We start from the raw sequence: 16,924 nt of genomic DNA on the forward strand, positions 1-16,924 counted from the left end.
ATGAGTAAGTATTTCGCTTGTCAGATGCATGCTGCTTAATCAATATGTATCATTATTTCGGAGCATTACTCAGACACACAATTCCTCATGATCTCAGCAACACAGTCATAGAATCATTAAGGTTGGAAAAGACCTCTAAGATCATCTAGTCCAACCATTAACCCATCACAACCATGCCCTTGAAACCATGTGCCTAAATGCCATATCTACACAGTTCTTGAACACCTCCATGGACGATGATTCTACTACTTTCCCAAGCAGCCTCTTCTCATGCCTTACCAAGAGAAGGTTCTTCCAAGGATCTCCACCCACAGTCCCTCTCATCCCCATCATCTCTCAGACCCACCTTCATCAGCAAGAACCTCCAAATACCCCTAAGATGAAGATCACCACTTTCATCCTTCATTTCACCATCAAAAAACAGCAGGGCCTGGTGGCTCTCCTCCTTCCTCTAGAACACATAGAAGTGGTTTCTGAAGATGCTGCCCCATAGTAAAAGCCAAAAACCACCAATTCTTCAGCTCCACCAGCCCCCCTGTACCTTTTCCTTCTTCATTCCCTCCCCTCCATGAAAATTGAATCTCTCATTATAAAGAATCTTGATAGGATAAACAGATTGAGGAGTGCACTGTGCTGTTTCTTTTCTCTTGAATAACATCCACCATGGCCCCTCCACAAAATTTGCATTCCAGCTTCATCTCCCATCACTTTGTTTGACTTGCAGGAGGTGGAGGTAATAATACATGTATGTTTATGTTAGTGTTGCTCCTTCAGCCAGCCCAGGCTACAGTTCTGTAAACAATTAGAATAAACAAATAAAGAATAGGGGAGGGAAGCCAGAGCCCTCTTCCACAGTCTGATCTGCTGAGATACCATCCAGAACTGGTCAAGATGTTTGGAATTAGCCCAAGAAAAGGATGGTCCACTATCTAGGGGGATGCAAGTGGCTAATCTTTGACAGAGCCAGAGCAGATGACCACATGCACAATGCCACTCAGATGAATGTTTAAGCACACACATGGCTTTCATCAGCTGTAAGGGCCCATGGCAGCTCCTGGCACCAATCCTGCAAAAGTTTTGCTTATGCACACCCTTACATTCACATACTGAGATCAACTTCTATTCAAATGAAATTACAGGCAGTATGACACAAATGTGCATTCACATCTGTAGGATTGGGACCTTAAAGCAAAAGCCGCCCATCCTACCAAAACGCACCCTACTTAGCTACAATTAAGCACAGACACTTCAGAGCAGCTCAAGGAAGTTATTTTCTTATGCATGCTTTTACAATTAACATAATGTTTTATTCCGTCAAAATGGGAAAGATTGTGACTTGGGAATGTTATCTCAGTTTTAAGAAGTCAAACCAATTCACTTCTTCATCCATTCTTTCTCCTTTCTTTCCCCCTTCCTTCAACCCTATCCCCACCAAAGGATACTGCTCTGTGACCTTATAAGTTACAGTCATTAAGAGCTTGAAAAGGCAAATGCCCATCAGCTTCACTATGTAATTATTTCCCCAGCTGCCCTACCACCTCCCTAACAGCAGCACGTAAAGAGGCAGCAGAGGGATTAGATAAGAAGGGATATGAGATAAGCTTCCAGCACCTACCAAACATCAGCCCACCTTCCTTCATCTCTCATTCCCCCAGGGTAAAACACCTCTAAAAGCACCAACCCTGGAGAATGGAGGTGTTCAAGAAACATAGCACCGAGCGACCGCAGTTAGTGGGCACAGTGGGAATAAGTTGATGGTTGGACTAGATGATCTTAGAGACCTCTTCCTGCCTTAATGATTTTACGATGCATGGTCTGCCCAGAAGCTGCTTGTGAAGAAGCCCTTCAGCCCTCCCGCCCCCCTGCCACATACACATGGCTCTCACACTGACAGACGCTCTCTACAGCCAGGATGCACGCAGTGAAACCACAAGGCAGGCTCCTGGGAACGCTGTTTTCGGATTGCCGGTGACCACGGCTCACCAAAAGCAGAAGAGGGTGAGCAGAGGTGGAACAGAACGAAGGAGAGATGAACACAGTACATACACACCATCAAAAACAGCAGGTCCAAAAACAAACCTAAAAGGAGACCTCCTCACCTCACCCACCCCACTCGCATCCCACAAGCGGCACGAGGGGCCTCATTCCAGCCCCCAGCCCCATCTGCTTCCCTCGCAGGCACTGAGAAAGTTGCAGGCGGGTGGGCCGAGCCCCCTCCTTCTCTCCCTCCGCCGGCCGACAGCGCACAGGAGCGCATCTCTCCCTCCAGCGGGGCGCGGCGGAGCTCCACTCGCGCTTCTGCAAGCGGAGCGCTCAGGCTCCTTTTCTCCTGCATCAGACCGTATGAGTTTTTGTACTGATTATTTTCCTCCCTTCTCGCTACGAATGCGAACCCCTTTGTCTCTCTGAGCACGGTTATAAATCAATAAGAAAATGAACGAATGAACGAACAAACGGCAGTCACCAACCCACCGCCCGGCAACCGAGGAGCGCTCAGGCTGCGCAACACGTCCCCCCCGCACACCCGCACAACGCAGCCCACTTCCCCCCGCAGCCCCCCGCGCCCACAACCCACCGCCGCTCTGCCCACGGCCACAGCCATCGCCGCACTCGCTGCCGCCTGCTGCTGGGGCTGCAACATGGCCACCCGGTGGGGCGGGCCCGCTCCCGCCCCGCCCCGGCCCCTCCCCGCCCCGCCTCGGCCGGGGGGAACCCGTGGGGCCGGTGGCGCGGCGAGGTCTGGGTGCTGCGTGCGTTCTGCGCGAGGAAACGGAGCTTAGAGCATGGGGATCAAAACCCAGGAAGCTCCGAGGACTGATTCTCTGCACACAGAGCCTTGCTTACAGCCCTTAATTGAGCCCAGGTGCTGTTACCGCTAGCGAAGATGCTGCGGCTCGGCTCCCTTCCCAGTACCTGTGTACGGAGCTCCCTGGGTAGGGCAGCTCTATTTGAAAGAGCAGGGAACAAAACCCGGCAGGACAAGGAAACTCGCTGCTCTCTGCTTAGATCTTAGCTACTGTAGTTCCTCACATTCCTCATTCTTAAAAGAATGAGTTCCTCATTCTTAAAAGTTCACTGCTGTGAACAGATCTGTCCTCATGCAAAAGGAATTGTGATCTTTCATTCCTATGGGGACTGACTGCATTTTTCCAAAGCTCTTTTGCACCGTTCTGAAGCAACAGCTTGTCATTGCCTTCCCAACTGTGCGTGCCAGCCATGGGGTAACTTGTTAAGATTACAGGGGATGTGAAAATACACAGGTGAACACAGAGCAGAGGTTAACTTTCCTCCTGGCTGTAATCAACCACAGGTGTATGGCTGCCTAAAGAAAATGTCTTCTTTCACAGCAGGAGGCAACAACACTTGAACAGTGAGCTCCTTTTCTTTTAGTGCCAAGATACTGCTTCCTTCTGCCTCCATTTTGTGACTGGTGCTATTTGCAACTTACATCACCATCCCCTGAAGAACCAAAAGACTCACTCTACCCAGGACCCTCAAAAAAGGCAATATTGAGGGAAAGATACTGAGCCCCTGGAGTGTATCCAGAGCAGGGCAACAGTGCAGGGTCTGGAGCACAGATCTCATGGGAGCAGCTGGAACTGAGGTTGTTCAGTCTGGAGAAGAAAAGGATCAGGGGAGACTTTATGGCATTATACAACTGCCTGACAGGAGCTCTGTGGTGAGGTGGGAGTTGGCCCAGTGACATGGAGTTGGTAGCGGTGAGTGATACCATGAGAAGGAATGGCCTTCCTCTCCGGCGGAGTTTCCTCCCTGCTGCTGCTGTCAAGGCCATGCTGCTATCACACACAGGGCGTGAGTGCAACCAAGGGCTTAGAAGATAAAGGGTGCCTCGGAGGACTGTACCAAAAGCGAGTGCAGGGCAATAAAATATTGACATCTCATATGTCCCTTCTCCCAGCACCCATTTCCTAGCCAGGTGAATGCTGATGATGGGATGCAGCCACACTCTTGCACTATGCCACACCAAAAACCAAAACTAGGGCGTAATATGGCATAGAAGCAACTTGCCATTGCCACTGAAACAAGGCACGTTCAGGTGTGCTGCCAAACATCCCATACTTCGCTGAAACTGTAACTTCTAACTTAAAAAGTTTCTTTCGGAGCTGTTCCCCATATCGCAGAGGCTACAATTTAGCAGTCCTGCAACTCCTCAGTGCAATTTATCAGGCAAACCAGCCTGCAGCCGAAACTCATACAGCTTCAAGTCAGCAGTCCAAAAGCACAGACCTGCAAAGCTCAGTTACTTGAGAGCAGCACCACACACATATCTGCTCCTGCAACCACTGTTACCTTGATGTAGGTGTGTATGAAGCAATGGTGTGCCAATGAATTCCTCCATTCACTGATGTTTGATGAACACTGATGGAAACCTACCAGTGGATGTCAGCAAGGTGAGTGAGGCAGTGGGTGGTGCACTTCAGCAGTGGCAACAGTGCTGTGAAAGACAAGCTGTACTCCAGGCAGCCATGCACCACTGCCACACCATGAAATGAACAGCATCTCCATCAGCTCATCCACACTAATTGGTGGATTATGACCAGGGAACTCTGTACAAACAAACCATCAACTCTGACTACTGCATTGCAATGCTGACTAAGCTGAAGGCTCAAACTTCCAGGCAGGCCAGAGAAGAGGGCAGCCTTTCTCTTGCAGCACAGTAACACCAGGCCCCACACGAGTTTCAAGACAGTGACAAACCTGGCTGAGATGTCCTACCACACCCACTGTATAGTCCAGATTTGGCACCTTCTGACTTCCATCTCTTCAGGCTGAGTGGGCAACATTTTCCTAGCAACGATGCCATCATAGGAGCTGTGAAACAGCGGGTCACTTCTGCTGGTACTGATTTATGCAAGTGTGGCATGCAGGCTCTTGTTTATCACTGACAAAAAACGCATAGCTCATAGTGGTGACTATCCCAGCAAGGTGGTGGAGTCACTGAATATTTAAATGTTGTACTGGGGGACAGGCTTTAGTGGGAAATATTGGTGATAGGCAGACAGTTGGACTGGATGATCTTGGGGGTCCTCTCCAACCTTGGTGATTCTATGATTCTATGTTGAAAAACAGTGCTCTGTAGCTCAGAATTTATTCCACCAAACTGGTGTTGTACTCTTTGTATCTGTTGTTGTTTCTGTGGAAATAAATAGGAGGCATTACTTTTGGAGTAACCCACATCCTTATGGTCATCCCGGAGCCTGCAGGAGAGAGGACTCCTACTGACTGTCAGCAGCAAGTGTTTGTTGAGCTCAGTTCCTCTGTGCCCCCATTCCCTGAGTGCACCCACCCTACTCATGCCAAAGTCCTTGCTGCAGTGAGGCTATCACCTCATAGGTGCCCACCAGGGCACTGACCTTACCCACAGCTTTCAGCTGTAACATACACCCAGTGATGTAGTCACCGTCCCTGGAGGTGTTCAGGAAACGAGTAGATGAGGCACTAAAGGACACGGTTAATGAACATGGTGGGGACGTACTGACAGCTGGACTCGGTGACCTCAGAAGTCTTATCCGACCTTAGCGATTCGATGACTGTACGACTGTACGATCGCCTCCGCAGCGCTGCGCCCATCCCCACTCCCTCGCCGCCGTCCCCGGCCGCCACCCGGGGCAAAGGCGCTGGAGGCGGAGAGGCGCAGAGGCCGGGCACGGTGGAGGCGGGTTCCCGGCGCGGCGCAGCACCGAGCGGCCGGAGCATGGCGCGGGAGCTGAGCCAGGAGGCTGTGCTGGACTTCCTATGGGCGGCCGGGGGCCGAGCCCCCAACGCGGCGCTGCTCCGCCACTTCCAGGGTTTCCTCCGTGACCCGGCGCTGACGGACGCGCAGCGTGGGGAGCGTCGCGAGCGGTTCAAGCGCCTGGTCAACGCCGTGGCCACCGTGCAACCCGCGGCCGCCGGCACCTCCAAGGACATCGTGCTCCGCCGCAGGTACCGCGACCTTCTCGACGAGGAGCTGCCGCCGCAGGAAAAAGAGCCGGAGGAGAAGAAGGAGGAGGAGAAGGAGCCGTCCCCGCCGCCCCGCTGCGATCCCTGCCGGCGGCGCGACCCCCCGGGGAAGGGGCGGCCGGGCGGGGGGCAGCCCGGCGGAGCGGCGGCCGTCGCGGGTTGCGCTGCTCGGGGCCGCGGTGGGCTCTGCCTCGAGTGCCGCCGGGCGCTTCGCGATGCCGCTGCCGCCTCACCGCCTCCCCCCTATCGGAACCTCCAGGGGCCACCCCCGTACCGGGAGCCGCAGCCGCCCTCCGCCGGACCGTCCCCGTCCCCGTCCCGGTGCTCGCAGCGGCCGCCGCCTCCCGTCGGGTCTGCCTCTGTCAGCTCCCTGCCACCGCCTGGCCCCAGAGGGCCGCTCCCAGCCCGGTCCCCGCTGCTGTCAGCGGGCCCCAGGGTGCCTCCCCTCAGCGGGCCGCATCGAGCCCGGTCCCCGCAGCCGTCCCTCCCGGAGCCATCCCCTGCCCAGTCCCTGCCGCTGCTCTCAGCCCCGGAGATGCTGCCCCTGTCGCAGTCCCGGTCCCTGCAGACTCTCGCTGCCGGACGCAGCCCGTCCCCATCACTGCTTTTATCAGGCTCGCATGCGCTCCCCCTGCCCTTGTCCAGGTCCCTTCAGACGCTCTCCACCAGGCTGCCCCCATCGCCGCGAGAGGGGCCTAAGGTACGGACCTCCAACGGCCCAGCACGACCTCGAGCCATGCTGCTGGACACCAAGGGGTCACCCTCACCCCCATCCCCGGCACTGCCAGCAGGCCCCGGGGGGCTGCCCCCGTGCTCCCAGCCCTCTCCTGCCAGTCCACTCCTATCCCGGTCTGCGCTGCCAGCATCGGACCCCCAGGGGTCACCGGCTAGCAAACCCCCAGCTTCAATACCTGTCTTCCGCAGCATCAGGTGCCAACTTGCTCTGCTGGAGGCGTCAGATGACAGAGGGAGACCTCTCCGTGCAGTGCCCCAGAGGAGCTCTTCCATGCACGTCTCAAGCCGGGGGCCAACAGTGCCACTGGGTCGGCGGGCTCACACTTGGCTGGTGGCGGTGTCAGCGGGGCGCTGGGCCCATGTGCGGGAACTTTTCCTGGAGGAGCCACAGCTGGCCTTGCAGCGGGACTTCATGTCGGGCTTCACGGTGCTGCACTGGCTGGCCAAGCACGGTGATGGGCCGGGCCTGCAGGAGCTGGCTAAAGCAGCACGCCAAGCTGGGCTGGCATTGGATGTGGATGCTCGGTCAGGCTGCGGGTACACTCCATTGCACCTGGCTGCCATACATGGCCACACGCTTGTCATCAAGGTGTTGGTGCAGCAGATGGGCTGCCAGGTACACGTGCGGGATGGCAGCGGGCGCCAGCCCTGGGAGTACCTGGGCAGCAGCACCTCCGGGGAGATCTGGCAGCTCCTGCAGGCACCCCGGGGCACCATTATGTTCCCCACGCAGCCCCTGGCCCGTAGTGTGTCCTCAGCCAGCAAGGTTCTGCCACCTGCAGGCAGGGCACCATTGGCTGCATGTCTTAAGCCACAGCGCGGCCGCCGGGCAGCAGCCCACCAAGCTGGCAACGAGAGTGACTGATGAGCTGGCAATGAGAGTGACTGATGGGCAGCAGCGCTCACCCCCTGCACAGGAGACTGGATCCAAGGGGAATGCATGTGGGCAGGAAAAGCTGCAAACTCAACTGAACTTCTTGAAGAATGTACTCTTAAATTATTGCAATGAAACATTGTCTGAGTCTCTCTGCTCTCCCTTCAATTTCTTGATGTTCTGAGAGCAAGAGGATGTAGCTCCTTGGCTGAAAGCGCATCTGAACCTGGGGAATGACTCACAGAGTCACCAGCACGAGTGGGGTCATGGGCTTGGGGCCTCGAGAGGTAGTGTGACAATTGCAGTCTGGCCACAGCCAGGGCACTGCTGGCTTTCTCTCTCGGGGATGGGCTGCTCTTGGTGCTGGGGTTTGCAAAACACCCACTTAACACCACCTACATTCCGGGGAGTAGCTTGGGCTCCTTGTCTATTCCCAGCAGATTAAGGGATGAGCCCCTTTCCTAAAAATGCAGTTGGTCCAGAGCTGGCCTTCCGGCAAGCGTCCTCAGAAAGGGACTGGCTGTGACAGAGGGCGGCAGCGGGAGAGACGCGCGGAGGAGGATGCTAACACACCCACCCCGCCTTGCAGCCCATGCAGACAGGAATGTGGGGCAGCCCCGCAGTCCCGTTCCTCTCTGCAGCTTTCATCCTGCTCCCTCTCTCTGGCCCCACGGTCCTTTTCCTTTCACTACAGCACTCGGAAGTGGTACCTGTGCTGTGGCTACAGATGCCCGTTCCCATGCCTTAGGGATGGAAAGCATCACCACAGGAATCCAGGCTGGGCAGGCAGGAAGCTCGCAGTGGGTACATGACCAGAGCTGTCTGTGCTTTCTCAGACACCCCAGCTCTGAATTTCCTTACAGGAGTTTGTGTGATGGGGACGAGTGGGACCGGGGGTCTGAGTGCAGAGAAGGGATGTGCAGTGTGGTCATTCCCGAGAGCTTCCAAACCACAAACTGCCTTTGGGAATCCCACTGGACTTACGAAAAAAAAAAAATGTGTTCTGCACACTGATTTAGCAGAAATGAGCAGTCCAAAAACGCAGCAGCTTAACCTCACACCAGCGCTACCTGGCTCTCCTGTAGATATTGTATGAAGGCAGAGATGAAGCTAAGGGGCACATCGCTGCCGGGCTGATGCTCCCACTGCTGGGCGACCCCAGGAGCAGCAGGTGTCAGTGCCTGTGAGCGCAGGGCTGCTGGCTCTGGCTCTTCGGGGTAGAGCAGTGCAATAGGTGGGACTGGTCCTGTATTTGAGGTATGTGCCTAAATGTCTGCAGTTTCGGGGAGGAACAGGAATCAGGGCGGCAGAACCTGACCCTTGCATAACATCCATGCTGGGGAATGCCTCAAGCCCTTGCTCAAGCGCTAATTGAGATCTCCGCTTTGCTTGGGGTTTATTTGAAGGAGGATTTCTTTCCTCACAAAAGTGAACCTTGTCTGTCCGTCTCTGTGGCCATAAAAGGCAGCAGCCTTTTTGCACCCCGGCTTTCTCCTTTTAGCAAGGGAAAGGGATCTCCAAAGGCTTCCGTGAGCCTCCGCTCTTAAAAGCAACCTGACGATGGGGGTGCCAGGAAAGCCACCAGAGCCTTGGCATCAGAGAGCTTCAGGGAAGACATCCAAAAAGAAAGAGGATAGTGAAGGGGGCAGAGCCAGGTGAGGGGACGGAACATGGACATTTTGAGAACAGACGTAAGGTTCCTTCCCTGAAGTGGTCCTTTCCCCTCCCGTCTGTGATGGGAAACACACTTCTACCCCACAGCCATCTGCGACTTCTGCAGAATATGGTTTCCCCCCTTCATATCTCCAGCATTACTGAGACAAAGACTGAGAAGCACAGCATTACCTTGGGATTCTCACTTTACAGCCTTTCCATGACCTTTCTCCGTGACGCAAATCCAAGTAATGCTTTTTGTCTTCACTCTGCTGCTAACCTTGTCTGTCACCCTTTTCAGAGCAGCTGTCACTCCTCAGCAGCACTTCAACCTGGGAAGTCATTGTACAAACTTTGTAGAGACAGCACAGTCCATCTGTGTTCCCCAATTTTTAAGTTACAAAGTCACCCTTAGGAAATCTTGGGCTGAAAAGACCCTTTCCTACCAGATCCAGTGTGCCTTTACACTGCTTTGTTATCCTGGGACTGCTTAGGGGTTCTATTGATGCTAAGACCAGTAATATTGCACAGCTCTTGCACTGCACAGCTTTTTATGGAAGTCGGTCACTGCTTGTGGGAATAACCATTTTCTTACTCTGAAGAAAGCCTCATTCTCCAGGTTTTCTGCTGGGGAAATAGACACAGAAGAGGTGAAATTGATATTTAGCATGCTGAGGATGGGAGGCAGAGTGATGCAGGCATCCTAAGTCGTGTTCCCTAGCAGCAACCCACGGTGAACACATTAATGTGCACCTAAGCACTTCTGCTTCAACAAGCTCCTGCTCTCCTTGCTACCTACTCAGCCTGCCTGGCCCCTTCCTGTTGGGTGCAGGTGGCTGTTTCCTCATTGCAGGTAGATGTGGCTCCTGTGCTCACACCCAACCCAGGCATCTGATCTGCACCACCCTGAGACACAGAACTCTGCCCTCTCCTCACACCACTTGGGAAACATGCCTCCTGCTTTGCTATGATAAAGTCCACCCTGCTGCTTCCCAGTGCTTAACTCCTACAAACCAAAGAGGTGCTTATTCCCTTATAAAGGCCTTCTAAAGTTGGTGTGCAGCTGAAAGTGCTATGCTACACCTTCTCTTCTCACCACCTCCCTGCTCCAGGGATGCGTGCTGTCACACCGGCTCAGCAGATTGCTAAAAACAGACAGCTCAGCAGAACTGGACATTCATCTGAATCATGAAGCTTCTAAGGTCTCAATTATGTTCCCAAATTGCAGCTCTGATTAGACTCATGCTGCAGCCTTGCTAACAGAAGTTGTACAGGTGAGCTGGCAGCCTGATGCAACTCCTCAGCCATTAATTGTCTTTGTTAGACTGTCTTTTGCTCACAGGTCTTCATCACTTAAGCTTGGTGGAATGGCTTCTTAAAACCCACACCTTAACAAGACCAGCACTTAAATCAGCAATCATTTATGCTGGTGGTGTAAACTCCCATCAGAGTCATATCTTATGACAGACTTAAGATAGGAAGCTCCACCCACCCAGCAAATGAATGGCACAGGCTGCCAAGGGAGGTGGTGGTGTTACCGTCCTGGAGGTGTTCAAGAAGTGTGGAGATGTGGCTCTGGAGGACACGGTCACTGGGCATGGTGAGGATGGGATGATGGTTGAAGTAGATGATCTTAAATGACTCTTCTCACCTTAATATTTCTATGATCCTAAGCAGCAAGGAAGAGAACGTGAAAGATTGAAAAATAAACCCATTCAGAAATCCATCACAAAACCCACTTTGTTCTACTGTGACAAAAGCCATTTGTTTTAAATTAGTAATATAGGACTCTGGAGTGGCTTTAAACAAGACAAGCTCAGTTGCTGCTAGGTTTTGTTAAAGCTAGAATTTCTCATGCTATGCACTGCATGGAGACTTTGCAAGGAGAAACAATTAACTGCAACATTCTTCCCCAGTCCACACAACTGCATTAAGGGATATAACTCCACACCTAAACAAAGTAATGCAACTATCCCTTTACAGAGCCTCGGCGCTGGATGTAGCTGGCTTAGAAGGAGGTTGCAAAGGCTTCCTTCCTGCCCCTTGTCATGGTTTCTTTCTGAGGTCAGTGTCTGGTAACTTACACAGTGAGCAGCAGTGGGATGAGGAAAGAACAAAATGAAAATACATGGAAAAGAGTTGGGAAAAAAAAAGTTTTTTTTTAAAGAGGTATTAGGTGGAGAAAAATGATTTGGTACCTTGTGTTACCTAAGGGCTGGTTTACCAGTTCTGCTGGATGAGGCAAAGTCTTATGTAGCTGAGCTTCCAGGGGCACCAGGTGCTATGGACAGGTGTGGTGTTGAGGCACCATGGTGGTAACTGCCCGGCCTGACACAGCAGCTTCCTATGCAGCAGTCTGCCTGCAGGAATGGAACATCCTGCAAACCTTGTGCTCCCTCCACTGGAGCAGGCAATCTGACCTGATAGAACAAACTTGGGGACACATACTGACAGTTAGCAAAGGTGTTTTTTAGGGCTTGATGTAGTTTGATGTAGTGGAAGTGGGAAGCACAAGAATCTGCGATGGCGTGTCTCATGCCTGGACTCCCCTGACTCGGCAGGGGCCAAATAGCTTTGAACAGCCAAGTGCAGAGTGTTTGTTATCTTAGGTTGTACAAAGTCCGGCTGGGAGTTGCATGCCAACGGGTAAACAGAAAGGATTGCTTAGTGTGAAGGGGAAGGTCCCATGCCTCACTTACTGAAAGGGCAAGAAAGTCCCAGGCTTTAACACTGTTGCTACAGGGATGCAGAGCTCAGTTTCCTCCACCAACAAGCACTTCGCCCTTTTTATCTCCTTCGTGTTTGTCATGCTGTATTGTGAACCTATCTGCGGTGTGAGGATTTGGGCTGTTCATTTATCAGGGGTAAATGTGCGCATGGGGCTGCAGCCATTGCTGAGAGGGCTAACAGCAATCTAGCTGTTCTGGCACCCCATCCTTGACTACCGGCAGCCAGCACTTGATCTTTTGGTTTGCATTCTCCCAGCCCACAGACACAATGGGGAGCTGATAAGCATGAAGGCAGGGATTTTCCTCAGAGCCAGGTGCCTTGCTAGTGGCCAAGATGTGTGGCTCAGAGAAAAATCAGAGGGCAATTACGTTGCTCATGTGTAGCCTGCAGGGCTCCAGCAGAGACTGTGAAGAGACTGGAGCAGCAATTTTGCCCCCCTGTGTACCCACCCCATCCTCTTGCAGTTTCAGCTACCATCACAATGCTAGTGACATTGAAGGTGAAGCTTGAGTCTTGAATGATCTTTTTTTCTGCCTGATGGTTCATATCCCACAAGCACATTGTTTGCTCTCCTCAGCTCAGTTCTGCTTATTACAGCACATGGGCAAAGACAAGAAATATGTAGGGCAGGAGATGCTGGTTTGCAGCAAGAGGCTGACAAAACTATCAGAAATCCCTAAATACAAAGCCTCTTCCAGGAAGGAAGGATAAGCAACGTTGTTTCATAACATATAGTATGTATATGTCAAAACACATCTGTTTCCAGAAAAAGACAAGGAACTACACTGCACTGTACAAAGCTATCCATCTCTTTATCTCTTTGAGTAGATGTGGCTGAAGTGATCTTTAAAAACAGGCAAATAAATGCTCCTCTGAAGGCAGGGCAGCTCCTAGGCAAGAGGCTGTAATAAAGCCCATCCAGAGGAGGTCAGTAAGCCTGGCAGTGCTGCCTCCAAGGTAAAGACACAGATGGCATCGCCAAGGAAACTTACGCATTTTTCTTTGCATAAACAATAGAGCTGGCTTAGTCATCAGCTGAATGGCATGCTCAAGGAAAATGTTCATCTTTCTGTTCAGGAGCTATTTGCATCTGACTTGGATTTTTTTATCTTCTTGCTTTATAAATACTGAATGGATGATTGAAGGAAACAGCTCACAGCTCTTCCCTCTCCTCACTTTCTGGTTGCTTCTTTACACCAAGCCTACTCCTCCTGATAGCGTCACCTGCTGACTTCAGATTGGATGGCTTTTTAGCTGCTGGGAGGACTGACTGTGAGGAGACCCTGGGGCTGCCAGCAGTAGCAGGTGGGACCTCTGAAAGCAGGGACTCCGGGTCCAAAGCGCTGACCTGCTTCATCTTCAGTGCTGCAGTCTCCCAGCACTCTGGAGAAACTGCTTCTTATTGAAGGAAGAAAACACCTTTGGATTCTCCATGGTATGGAGTAGTTGTGCTTTGTCAGGAATGCCAGCAACCAGGCATTGCTCATGTGGCGTCTGCTCCTCATGCTGACACTCTTGGCTGGGCCCTTCCTGACATGAGAGGGTGACAAATCACCCACTCATACAGACGTAGCATCCATACAAGTCCAATTCCTCCTGACTGTGGCCAAGAGTAAGGGTACATATAGTGGTGCTTCCCCTCAATTCTGACGTCTTGCAGATTTCTGTAGGTGTGATGCTTCTTCATCCTTGGACTCACGCTTCTGAAGCTGCTATGGGATTCTGCCAGGCTCTCTCAGACAGACGGCTATTTCCTCTAGAGGTGAACACAGAGCGCTGTGTGCTCACATACCATGGCAGGGCAGTGACTTGGTGCCTTGGCAGAGTCTATCACCTGTTGCTGACTAATATGGTGGTGGCAGCATTCAGTTGCCTTTTGGTCTCATGTAGGACTTGGGGGCACTGCTCAACTCATGCCATGACTCACCCTCACAATCTTACACTGTCAGTGTAAGAAACCCTGCCTGCCTTCCTTTTTCCTTGCATCGTACTGTGCTCAGGGCTTTCCACTGCTTCAGTTCATCATGCTGTGGCCAGACACTCTTTGTGGACCCACCCAGGAGCTGCAAGCAAGATCACCACAGCCTGCAGGGGGTTTGGGAGTAGAGTTTCTGACCTTCCCACAGTCTCACTAATTATGCTCTTGCTTCCAAACTGAATTTGCTGGACTACCACGTGCAGGTATGTTTCCTAAGGTGTGTGTGTGTGTAGATTCTTCAGCTGTGACCTGAGATGTCTCCTTCTAGCCACCTGAGAAGCAGCCTGTCACCAAGCACAGAAGGCAGGCAACCAATCAATTTGTGTGCCTTTGGTACTGATTTAAAGCCCAAGCCTGTTCTGTGCCTTTGCATAAGAAGGTCCAGCAGCTTCCTGAAACATGTCCAACAAAAGCACAAACATGTCCAGTTTCTGCCTTTGCTACAGTGGCCTGTAAAGCCAGCCTGCACTGGGGCAATTCTCAATGTCAGAATCTGCCACAACCACACTTGTGTTTACTGCTGCTGGAGCCAAACTGGTAGGGGAAACAGTTTAAAATTTACAACATAGTTAAAATCCATTTTAGCAGCATGTGAAGCCCAGACATGTGACGTGCATGGCACACAATCCTGTGTACTTGGTGTGCTGAGTGGATGGCAGCAGCATGAGGTGGCTGAAGATGTGCACCGCATGCTAATGACCATCCAGCTTGGCACTCTCGTGAGGAGGGGCTGGTAATATAGCTGCTCCTGTAGTGGTACCATCAGTGGGAGAAAACTGCAGAGGAGACATAACTCTGAGATTGCTGCACATCAATAGCAGCAACATGTTCAGATTCCCACCCTCTGTGTGTTACTTAAGCCTGGGCACCAAAGAAATTTCCCAAAGAAATCTACGAGCTCTGGTGCTGATGCTCATTGAATCATAGAATCACTGAGTTACAGACTCATTAAGGCTGGAAAAGACCTATAAGATCATTCAGTCCAACTGCTGACCCATCCCCAGCATGCCCACTAACCACATCCCTCTGTGCCACACCTCCAGGGATGGTGATAATCCCCAGATATTCCTGGCATCTATTTGTACATTTTGTTTCTTGTGGCAGCACCCTGTGCAACAACCCCCAGCAGGCCTCTGTTCTCAGGCAGATGCAATGCAGCTGCAGAGGGCTCACGTTCCCAAACTGTAAGGCATTTTGTATGGGGATTAGCTGTTCTGTTTTATAATGACAATAATAGGCTCTTCTTAGAACGCTTCCCTGCATTAATTTGATTTAACAGTGATGAAAGCATTGTACTAAAGGGATCCAGTAACACTGGTCTTAAACCTGAGTGTGTCTTTGTTTATCGCACTTCAGCACACAGAAAATTCGAGTTTGTGTCTGAAGCAAGGGAGCCCTCATGACACAAGACTCAGCCTAAGTCTGCTTGAGAAAACACAGTGATGGAGAAGAGGTCAGGAAAGGAAAGAAGTTTCAACCCAAGAAACACTATTTTGAATGCGCTTCAGTATCTCAGGACTTTGAACCATCACTGTTAGTGGTTCTTTGAAGCCTGCTGCTAGTTTTATGAATCAGCCTGCTCTTTGCAAGGCAACCTTCAAACACCAATTGACAATTTTCTCCTGCCTAAATTCCATATTAGAAATATTTGAGCCACCTTTAATAAATTCCTTTTCACTGTGTGGGTGGCTCAAAGGAGACCAGTTCTGGCACACAGATGCCTTTGTAGTGAAGGAACTCCAGATGGTTTCAGTTTCTAAACCATCCTGGCATGCTGTATGTGCTGCACGACAGGCTAGAGGAGAGCTCTTTTACACCAGCACAGCTTCAGGTTGCTGAGATGATTTGGTGGACAGTGGGCTGGTACACAAGGCTGGGTCCCATCCCTTTCCACATCAATGTGAGGCATTTTTCTGCTACTGATTTGAGCAAAGCTGTATACGAAACTACTTCGGGGTCATTCAGCACAAGGGAGACTGCTGCTTTGCAGGTTTTACTTAATTAGCGATGTAAAGAAAGCCAAGCCTTAAAAAACAGTACAAAGGGGAAATCACTAAAAGGCCACCAGATGTTGCTTTACTCAGCTGCTGAGGGAAAACAAAGATGTAGCCTGTACCTTCTGCTGTATGGAAAAGGTGGGAAGGATGACTTCACTACTTCTTTTGTTTTATCAGTGATGCAGGTTTGCTTGCCCAAGATTCCCTGCAGCTGATAAACCTCGAGACAACCTGAGCAATGTGTAATGTGTGGGAAGTGCTGCTGTCCTACAGAGGTATCCCAGGGAAGAAATATTTCAGGGTGTAGTTGCAGAGGTTTGCAGTGTGTCCGTAGCTGACATAAATGTAAAGGTAACACTGTTGTACATAAATATCACAAAAAGACAGAGCTGACAGACCTCTAGAAAACAGCTGCTTGGAGGGTTGACTGGGCTTGTCCTGAGTAATGTGCATCTTGGACTCAAGTGGTAAGAAATGGGAAAAAGGGCGGCCCAGCAGGGGGAGGTGCAGCATAACAGTGCTGGATTCATAAGTTCAGAGCAGCAGGGACCTCAGATGAGCAAATGTAAGCAGCTCCTCAGAGATGCAGGAATAAGTGCTGAGGAGATGTTTACCATTTACAAGGTATGGAGTATGCTAAAGTGAAATGAACCTCAAGTGACAAAGCCGCAGTTCTGGGCAGCTAGCAACTCACTCCCATTGGATCTGCTCCACCAAGAGATGAATGTAGGGACTGTCAGCTGGAGTCAGTGGTAATGAGGGAAATAAATGTGTTGAAGCTTACTTAAAATCTCACTGAATAGACCAGCAAAATCCTTTCATCACTCAGCCAGAAAGTGCAAGACATTCTTTATAATCAACTTACTTTCTAATTAACTTAGAATCAAGGTGCTTCCCTTTTAATAGAGGGGAAGCTGAAATCCGGAAGTGACCTGGGATAAATTGCTGTAGTGGTATGTGGCCAAGCAGCCCCAGCAAGCATCCCCCGTGGCC

General features: G+C 51.4%; 2 protein-coding genes across 4 annotated transcripts in view; one reads left to right on the forward strand and one right to left on the reverse strand.

The window, feature by feature from the left end:
- Positions 1 to 2,703, reverse strand: part of SEPTIN11 (septin 11) — a 47,092-nt gene extending 44,389 nt beyond the window's left edge. For 2 of the 3 annotated variants that reach the window (XM_015861582.2, XM_015861581.2), the window contains exon 1: positions 2,576 to 2,703. In XM_015861582.2, the coding sequence (XP_015717068.1) occupies positions 2,576 to 2,641 (66 nt within the window). In that variant the 5' untranslated portion in view covers positions 2,642 to 2,703. Of the gene's footprint in view, positions 1 to 346; positions 422 to 2,575 lie in introns of those variants that run through there. The other variant, XM_015861583.2, reaches the window with a different exon arrangement.
- A 39-nt stretch (positions 2,704 to 2,742) lies between these two features.
- On the forward strand, positions 2,743 to 7,723 carry SOWAHB (sosondowah ankyrin repeat domain family member B). The gene has a single exon (XM_015861579.2). It carries the CDS (start codon positions 5,549 to 5,551, stop codon positions 7,562 to 7,564), a length of 2,016 nt encoding a protein of 671 aa, XP_015717065.1. The 5' UTR covers positions 2,743 to 5,548; the 3' UTR covers positions 7,565 to 7,723.
- The last annotated feature ends 9,201 nt before the right edge of the window (positions 7,724 to 16,924 follow it).

This window comes from Coturnix japonica, chromosome 4 (genome assembly GCF_001577835.2).
Source record: "Coturnix japonica isolate 7356 chromosome 4, Coturnix japonica 2.1, whole genome shotgun sequence".
In the NCBI taxonomy this organism is placed as follows: domain Eukaryota; kingdom Metazoa; phylum Chordata; class Aves; order Galliformes; family Phasianidae; genus Coturnix; species Coturnix japonica.

What these genes read in the sequence shown, in the direction of transcription:
- SOWAHB (XM_015861579.2), top strand. Translation starts at nt 5,549, where the DNA reads ATGACTGTACGACTGTACGATCGCCTCCGCAGCGCTGCGCCCATCCCC.